We start from the raw sequence: 8703 nt of genomic DNA on the forward strand, positions 1-8703 counted from the left end.
GAAACACCTTGGAGAGGGCCTAGAGATCTCCCAAGGTGGTGTTTGGAGGCCTCAGGCACATGAGCACTGTATAGGGACAAAGGAGCTCTGTGCTCAGTGGGGTGGAGACTGAGGATGGTGGAGCAGAGCCAGGAGAGTGATTAAAGAGCAATTTCAGGGATGGTGGATCCTTTTGACATAGTGGAAAACAGCCAGAGAGAGAAAGAATTAATGCCAAGGGCAGCTGGGGAAGCCCAGACTGGGCACCAGGACAAAGGAATTTCCCTGCCAGGGCAGGGCTGTGGTGCAGCATGTCCCCAGAAGGAGCCTGGAGCAGACGAAGGCTTTGTGTGGGCAGGCAGAGGCAGGCAGGAGGCAGAGCTGTCAGCAAAGGAAGGGGCCAGCCAGGTGGGGCAGCCAGGGGATGAGCACAGCCTGCAGGGACAGAGGCCAGGGCAGGGACACCATAGGACAGCCTGGGCTGCACAGGGCACAGGGATGGGCAGCAGCTGCAAGGCCCTGACAGAGCCAACTTGGGCAGCACTTTGGCCGTGGCTGCTGGCCCTGGGCCTGAGGCCACGAGGGGACAAGTGACCCTGGCAGCCCTGGGGCCTCATTGCCTCCTTGTCCCTGCTCAGCAGCCTGGCAGGGGCTGCCCCATGGTCCTGCCCTTGGCATTGCCCATCCCCACATCCCAGTGCCCATCCCGGGAAGAGCCCTGAGCACTGAGGGAGGGACAGGATCTGCCTTGCCAGGGGCTGGGGCTCAGGCCTTGGCCCTTTGCATTCCTGAAACACGTCCAGGTTTGCTCAGCACCAGAGACACCTTTGCCTTGCTTGTCCCCATCTGTCATCACTGCCTCCAGTGTTCTGCTCTACCTGGTGAAAACTCTCAGGTGTGTCCCTCAGTGGGACCCATTAAAACTTCAAGAAACTTTGGAGTTTAAATTTAATTTTTAGTTCTTGAGAAGTTTTTTGAACACTCTCTGGGAATGAGTCTGATGTAAACAACACCAAAGCCCCAGAGGGTCATTAAAGTCCTTGTGCTGTGTCTGTGCTTCTGAGCTGGGCTGGGCTCCTGGCACAGAAGGAGCTCCTGGAAACCAAGCAGAGCTCAGAAAGACATTTTTCCTGAGGAGCAGCTCTTCTCCCAGCCCAGAAGGGCTGAGGGCACTGCTGGCAGGTCTCTGAGAGCAGTGAAGCAGACGGAGGCTTAAAGCAGCTGGAAGGACAATTCTGAACTCACTCATGGAGAAACCTTCACAGTTTTTGCCACAACCTCTGGCTGCAGGGCTCTCCTAAAGGTGGAGATGGCACAACTGACATGACTGTAAGGATGGCTCTGCGGCTGTTTCTGCTTTGGGGGAGGATGTGCTGCAGAGCAGGGCTGCCCTGGGCACCATCAGAGGGACAGGGCAGGATGGCTCCTGCTGCCAGGGACGGCTGCAGGGGGTGAAGCTGGGGCTGCAGCCAGGGCTGCCCAGGGCTGTCCTGCAGAGCAGGTCCTGCAGCCCTGAGGGTTCTTGGCCAGCCCAGGGCATGTGCCACCTGCCAGGGGCAGCTCTCAGCCTGCCTGGCAGCTCCCCATGGATGGGCAGGGGAGCTACGGGTGCAAGGAGGGACTCCTGCCAGGGCAGGTCCTGCTGCTGTGGAGAGGGTGCTGTGTGGGCCAGGGCTGCTCAGAGCTCCAGCTCATGCCCAGGTCATTCCTGAGGAGACTTTTCATGAGCTCATTCAGGACAGGGGTTTCCTGCTTGGCTCTTTGCTATCCTGAATCTGTGCTCCCTCTTTTCCCTGGCTCAGCTGGGTGGCAATGGAAACTCAGCTGTGCAGGGCAGAGCAGGGGCTGAGGCTCTTAAACCATCACAGAGTTTTCCTGGGAACCTCAGCAAGTGCCTGCAACCTCCCCAGCCTCCATATTCATTCTACATCACCTTTCCATGGTGCCCAGGCTGGGGGAGCTGTTCTTTAATCCCCGCAGCCCCGAGCAGCTGCAGGGCAGGGCTGGCCCAGGGGCTGAGCTCTGGCAGCTCTGGCAGGGAAGGAGCCCGGGGCCACAGGAGCAGCTTGGGCTGGGACAGCTCCAGCAGCAGAGCCCTGGGCAGGGAGGGAGGGAGGCAGTGCTGAGGGAAGCCCTGCTGCAGGGCAGATGTGGCACCTGCCAGCCCTGCTCTGCAGGACAGACACTGCCCTGAGCAGCACAGCTCTTGTGTCCCCTCCCAGCCAGCACAGCCCTCAGGCCAGGGCTCGGGGCCCTCAGTCCCTCCTGGGCCAGCAGAACAGCACCAGAGATGAAGGGCATCTCCCCAGCCGTTCCCTGCTGACCAGGGTCTGAGGGCCGCTGTCCTGCCCTGCTGCTGCTTGACAGGGCTGGGCAGGGCTGGGCAGGGAAAGGCTTTTCCTCAGGCCCGGCTCTCTCTCCTTGCCTTGCCCAGGTGTTCCTGGCATTGCAGAGGGGCTCTCTGGGATGGCAGTTCCAGCTGCAGGGTCAGGCCCAGCCCTTGGGCTCCTCCTGTGCAGGCTGAGCACAGCAATGGGGTGTCCCAGCTCCCTGTGCCCGGGGAGCTCTGGGCAGGGCAGCCTGGGAGGCTGGCAATGAGCCCACTCTCCTCAAGCAGTGCCATGGACAGGACCCTTGGCGTGTCCTTGGGATGCCATCCAAGCTGTGAGCTGCCTCCAGAGGACACTGGGGGACAGGAGTGACCTTGGCCAGAGTGGGGCTGACACTCTGAGAAAGGCTGAGCCAGTTTGATCTGCTGTGGGTTCCTCTGCTCTCAGCTGTGCCAGGCTGATTTTCAGGGGAACACAGGGACTGCCCTGGATCTCAGCAAGGGCAGCTGGGGACAGATGCAGTGACAGAGCAGCTCCCCTCACCCTTCACTGAGTTCCAGCCACTGCTCTTGCTTTGCACAGTTCTCTCTCATCTCCCTGGGCACAGCAGGAAACCCTCTCAAACTGCCTTTGTCTGTCACTGTTCCTTAGCCCTGGGACAGGAGATGATGCCAAGCTCCTCTGCCTCAGGAGCAGTTTGGGCTGAGGAAGTCCAAGCCCAGGACTGACCCCTGATTCCGTTCCCATGCCCCCACTGCTGCAGAGCAGAGCTGAACTCTTGGTGTCCATGGGCAGAGCCCCTGCTCATCAAAGGAACAGGGCCAGATCCCAGCAGAGCTCCAGGAATAGGGCTGAAGGAAGGGCTCTGAGAAAAGGAAAATTGGGTGGCACAGAGCATCAGGGGCAGAGCTGGGAGAAAGGGCTTGGACATTGCTCAGGAAAGTCTGCCCTGACTTGTCACTGTGTCCTCCTTGACCAGGACTCCATGGGCAGAGGGAAGAAATGTCCAACAGCAGCTCCATCAGCCACTTCCTCCTGCTGGCCTTGGCAGACACGCGGCAGCTGCAGCTCCTGCACTTCTGCCTCTTGCTGGGCATCTCCCTGGCTGCCCTCCTGGGCAACGGCCTCATCATCAGCGCCGTAGCCTGCGGCCACCACCTGCACACGCCCATGTTCTTCTTCCTGCTCAACCTGGCCCTCGCTGACCTGGGCTCCATCTGCACCACTGTCCCCAAAGGCATGCACAATTCCCTTTGGGACACAAGGAACATCTCCTACACAGGATGTGCTGCACAGCTCTTTTTCTTTCTGTTCTTCATCTCAGCAGAGTTTTCCCTCCTGACCATCATGTGCTACGACCGCTACGTGTCCATCTGCAAACCCCTGCACCACGGGACCCTCCTGGGCAGCAGAGCTTGTGCCCACATGGCAGCAGCTGCCTGGGCCAGTGCCTTTCTCTATTCACTGATGCACACGGCCAATACATTTTCCCTGCCCCTGTGCCATGGCAATGTCCTGGGCCAGTTCTTCTGTGAAATCCCCCAGATCCTCAAGCTCTCCTGCTCCAAATCCAACCTCAGGGAACTGGGACTCATTGCAGTTAGTGCCTGTTTAGGACTCGGTTGTTTTGTGTTCATTGTTTTCTCCTATGTGCAGATCTTCAGGGCCGTGCTGAGGATTCCCTCTGAGCAGGGACAGCACAAAGCCTTTTCCACCTGCCTCCCTCACCTGGCCGTGGTCTCCCTTTTTGTCAGTACTGTCATGTTTGCCTACCTGAAGCCCCACTCCATGTCCTTCCCATCCCTGGATCTGGCCCTGTCAGTTCTGTACTCAGTGGTGCCTCCAGCCCTGAACCCCCTCATCTACAGCCTGAGGAACCAGGAGCTCAAGGCTGCAGTGTGGAGACTGATCACTGGATGGCTTCGGAAACATTAAAGAACTGGTCAGTGTCTGCAAATCACTTGTAATAAAAGTCATCTTTGATACTTCTTGTTGGTTTCATTTTGGAGGTTCTTTTTCTTAGTTTTACTTTTTTCATATAGTCCACAAAGAAATGTCATTGTTTGTGCCATTTCCCATTTTTTTCTTCTCCACCTTCAGTGGCCACAGACTGTGTCAATAAGAGGCTGTGCTCTTGGTGGCTTTAAAGGAACTAAAGGATGTCCCAGCAGAGTTTTCTGCAGAGATGCCCTTGTGTTGCCTTCTCTGGAGCTGCAGCAGCAATGTCTGTGTGCAGAGCTGGGGGCAGATCAGTGCTGGCACAGCAGCTGTGCCCAGCAGCAGCAGCACTTGGTGTTGCCAGTGCTGCTCCCGTGGCCCTGCCCCGCTGCCCTGGTGGCCCTGGTGTTGCTGTAGGGCCTGAGTGCTCTCGGGGCCGGGCACAGCCCTGGGGGTGGCAGTGCCAGGGCTGCAGCAGGGACAGGCCATGGGCACTGCTGGGGCAGCGCTGACACCTCAGGCCAGGCCCTGGGGGCTCCAGGCTCCTTGCCCAGGCTCTCTCAAGAACACGGCCAGTCCAATACTGATCACAGAAAACCCCCGTGAGCAGCCCCAGGGTGGCCATGGGCAGGCTGGGGGCAAACAGCATGGCTGGTGCTCTGCAAGGGCCCTGGGGGAGATGGGAAGGAGCAGCAGAGCAGGGGCTGATCCATCCCCAGGGCGCTGGACAGCCCAGGGCAGCGTCCCAGAGCATCCTCATGGAGCTGCCAGCAACATCCCCCCTCTGCAGCCCTGGCCTCTCCCCCAGCTCACACAGGTGCCCCATCCTTGCAGGCACAGACATGGCAGCACTGGCTCAGGAGCCCCTGTTTGCATTGCACAGAGCAGGGGGAGCACCCCCATGCTGTTGCTGTGGGGACATGAACCTGAGGGAGCACAAATGCCATCAGCCCCTGGGGCCAGCAAGGGCTGGGGGACACCAGGGAAACCACTCAGCTTTGTCCTGGCCTCTGCAGTCAGCCAGAAAGTTTGTTCCCATGGGCTGGGAGCTTCCTGTCCCACAGCAGACGCTTTTGCTCAGAGCCAGAGCTGCCTGGCAGCCACCCCCAAACTGCCCTGAGCATTTCCTTGGCTTCACCTTTGCTTTCTTTACGCTTCCTGCTACAAATTTCTTCTCATTGCCCACCGCTGTTCCCTCTCCTGCAAACTGCCCATCCCTGTTTGCCCTTCCCTCTCTGGCCCCACTCCCCATTGCAGTTCCTGACATGGCACCATGGGAACGTCCCTTGGGGAGCAGGATCATCCTACAAGTGCTGCAGGAATTGTCTGCAGGCTCCTGCAGTGCCTCCTGCTGCTCCCCTGCCAGAGGCACCCCAGGCCAGGGGGGCACATCTGGGCTGCTGTGTCTGGCTCTGGGGCTCCCTGTTCTGGGCAATGAGGAGGAGCTGCAGAGGCTCTGCAGGACTGACAGGATGGGCTTTGGGCCTGGCAGGAGAAGCTGAGGGACCTGGGCTGCTGGAGCTTCTGAAGAGGAGGCCAAGGGCTCATCCTGCAACTGCTCCAAGGGTGCTTTTGGAGAATCCCAGAATCAGCAAGGTTGGAAAAAACCTTGGAGATCATCAGGCCTAAGCTGTGCCCTGACACAACCTTGTCTCCCCTGAGCCTCTTCTTCTCCAGGATGAACAACCCCATCTCCCTCTGCCGCTCCTCACAGGACTTGTGCTCCAGACTCCTCCCCAGCCTTGTTGCCCTTCTCTGGACACGCTCCAGCCCCTCCCCATGTCCTTCCTAAATTGGGGGCCCAGAACTGGACACAGCACTTGAGGTGCTGCCCTGCCAGTGTGAGCACAGGGGAAGAATCACTGCCCTGCTCCTGCTGGCCACACCATTCCTGATCCAGGCCAGGAGCCTTGGCCTTCTTGGCCACCTGGGCACACTGCTGCCTCATGTCCAGCCTGCTGTCCATCAGTCCCTGCAGGTCCCTTTCTGCCTGGCTGCTGTCCAGCCACTCTGTCCCCAGCCTGTAGTGCTGCAGGGGTTGTTGTGGCCAAAGTGCAGGACCCAGCACTTGGACTTGTTAAACCTCACCTTGTTGGATTTGGGCCCTGGATCCAGCCTGTCCAGGGCCCTGTGCAGAGCCCTCCTACCCTCCAGCAGATCAACACTCCCAGACAGCTTGGTGTCACCACGGTTCCCTGAGGCCCCAGAGTGTCCCAATGGTCTTCACGATTCCATGAGGCCTCCAAGTGTCACAATGTCCCTTTGGTTCCATGAGACCCCTTGATGTCACAAATTCCCTTGGATTTTTGGGCCCTGCAGTGTCACAATGGCGCTGTGGTCCCCCCAGGCCCTGCAGGGTCACAGTGGTTTCTTGGATCCATGAGGTCTGGCAGGGCAGCAATGCTCTCCTTGGTTCCACAGTGTCACAATGGCCTCTTGGTCCCAAGGGGCACTGTTGCTTCCCGTGGTTGTGGTGGACACAACTTTTCCCAGAAGAGTGTTTTCTGCTCGGCAGTGGAGACTCGGTAACGTCCAGGCACAGAGTTCTAACGAGGGTTTATTAAGGTCTAAGGCTCCAGGGATCTGGGCGTTAAATACAAAGATAAAGGAGGATTTAGGATATAAATACAGGAAAAGAGGGGTAGAGGCGAGCATCAGGGATTAAAGGGTTTAGGGGCAGTACACATGGAAGGGACTCAGGGCTCAGGGGCAGTACACACAGAAAGGACCAATAGGGAATGCTAGGGTGGAATTGTGGGGACATAAAGTAATGGGAAGAGAGGGAAGGGAGAACTCACCAGAACATGAACATATGAGGGTAAAAGGGGTAGGAAAGGCCAATGGGCCAATGGGGAGGACAGAACTGGGACAAATTAACTTAGTGCTGCAGAGCACCATGGGGGAAGTTTCTTTCCTCACCCTGAGCTGTGAGGAATGCCTGGACCCTAAGGTGCATCTCTTCCAAGCATTGCTGTTGCCCTCTCTGCAGTAGGCTCATAGGTCTACAACTCTACAACTCTCCCTTTTTGTTTAATTAAAAGGCTTTTATAGATTTCTGCAAGCACCTTACAAAATAAGGGAACATAATTACATAACAAAAACTATTACTTATAAGAGTACTAAAGTAATAAATCAAAAAGGAAATAGTACATAAAATTAGGATACAACTGAAATAATGGAATTGGTAGGAACTAATTAAACAACATCTTTTTTGTGGAACTCAAGTCCAGTAGGAAGTTGTATTGTTCAGGCAGCATAGAGCTGTCTTCTTTTTCAGGTTATTGGTTTGCATCTGTGCACTGTGTCTTATCTTCTTCTTTTCTATACCGCTTGTGCTTGTCATCACGGCTTTTGGTGAGGCTCGTTATTCTTGCAGGACAGGGACCCCCTCTCACAGTCCCTGCGTGCCTTACAATGCTTCTTATCAGGCAGGGATTCCTGTTTTGGGTTCCTCCCTCTTTTGGATTGGACAGGGGCTGCCAGGGCCTGCAATCTCCCTGTCATCCCCCAATCACCTTCCCTAGCAGATTGCTACCACACCTCTGCCCCGTGATCCTCAGGCTCGGTGTTGGAGTCTGGGGAATCACTGTCTTCTACTGAGGAGGAGGGCCTGCTGGTAGAGGAGCGGCACTCCTGGATAACCGGTGCGGCCCCGTGTCGTGGGCTGCGGGCAGCCAGGATGGCTGCCTTCCGGTCACCATCATGTCCACTTCCGGCTCCGGGGATGGGGGAGGCAGACGGGTCATGGCCGCCAGGGGAAGAGCCTGAGGTGGAGAAGGTGGAGACCACGAGGGCAGAGGCAGGGCCTGTGTCGGGAAGGGTGGTACTGATGGAAAGGGGGGATCCCGACACAGGGGTGACCATCAACGTGATGGGCGGAGAGGAACGCATTGCAGGGGAGGAGCCCAATGATGTAGGAGCAGGAAAGGGCAGAGGAGAGGCAGGAAAGTGGCTATTTTGGGGTGCGAGTGTGGGAAAACTTCGATTAGGAAGGGACAAAATGGAAGGGCTGGCCATACTGCTGGCATCATTTTGTGGAGTAACAGCAGCTGGGTAACCAATGGAAACTGGGGATGTGGGCATAGAGAGAAGGTTGAGGGGAAGGTCCAGAGCGGCATGGCCAGTCCTGGGAAGGGGAGAGAGGAGATCGGGAGGCATCAGGGAGACGGCAGCAACCCTGTGCTGAATAGTGACATCTGCCTGTCGATTGCTCCTCAGGCAGGGAAGAGGGTTTAGCGGCTCGGGGAGAGGATGAAAGGGAAAGGGTCTTGAACTGGGGAGCTGAAACTTTTCCCAAATTTTCCCCTGATTTTTTAACTGAATCATAAATAGAACGAAAAAGAAGATAAAATATTTTGCCATAAATAAAATGGAAAAGAGGATAAAACTTCCCCACTTTAAAATTTCCCTCCATTTATAAAACAAATAACTTGATCCCAACCATATCCCAAATCTC

The 8703-nt window shown here is 56.7% G+C and overlaps 1 protein-coding gene across 1 annotated transcript; it reads left to right on the forward strand.

The window, feature by feature from the left end:
• Positions 1 to 1123: 1123 nt before the first annotated feature.
• On the forward strand, positions 1124 to 4244 carry LOC132334635 (olfactory receptor 14A16-like). Its single transcript, XM_059860734.1, has 2 exons — positions 1124 to 1308; positions 3289 to 4244. Exon 2 carries the CDS (start codon positions 3312 to 3314, stop codon positions 4242 to 4244), a length of 933 nt encoding a protein of 310 aa, XP_059716717.1. The 5' UTR covers positions 1124 to 1308; positions 3289 to 3311.
• The last annotated feature ends 4459 nt before the right edge of the window (positions 4245 to 8703 follow it).

The sequence above is a fragment of the Haemorhous mexicanus genome, chromosome 16, assembly GCF_027477595.1.
Source record: "Haemorhous mexicanus isolate bHaeMex1 chromosome 16, bHaeMex1.pri, whole genome shotgun sequence".
Classification (NCBI taxonomy): Eukaryota; Metazoa; Chordata; class Aves; order Passeriformes; family Fringillidae; genus Haemorhous; species Haemorhous mexicanus.

Bases quoted from the DNA above. Each gene is read 5' to 3' on its own strand.
- LOC132334635 (XM_059860734.1), top strand. From the start codon at position 3,312: ATGTCCAACAGCAGCTCCATCAGCCACTTCCTCCTGCTGGCCTTGGCA.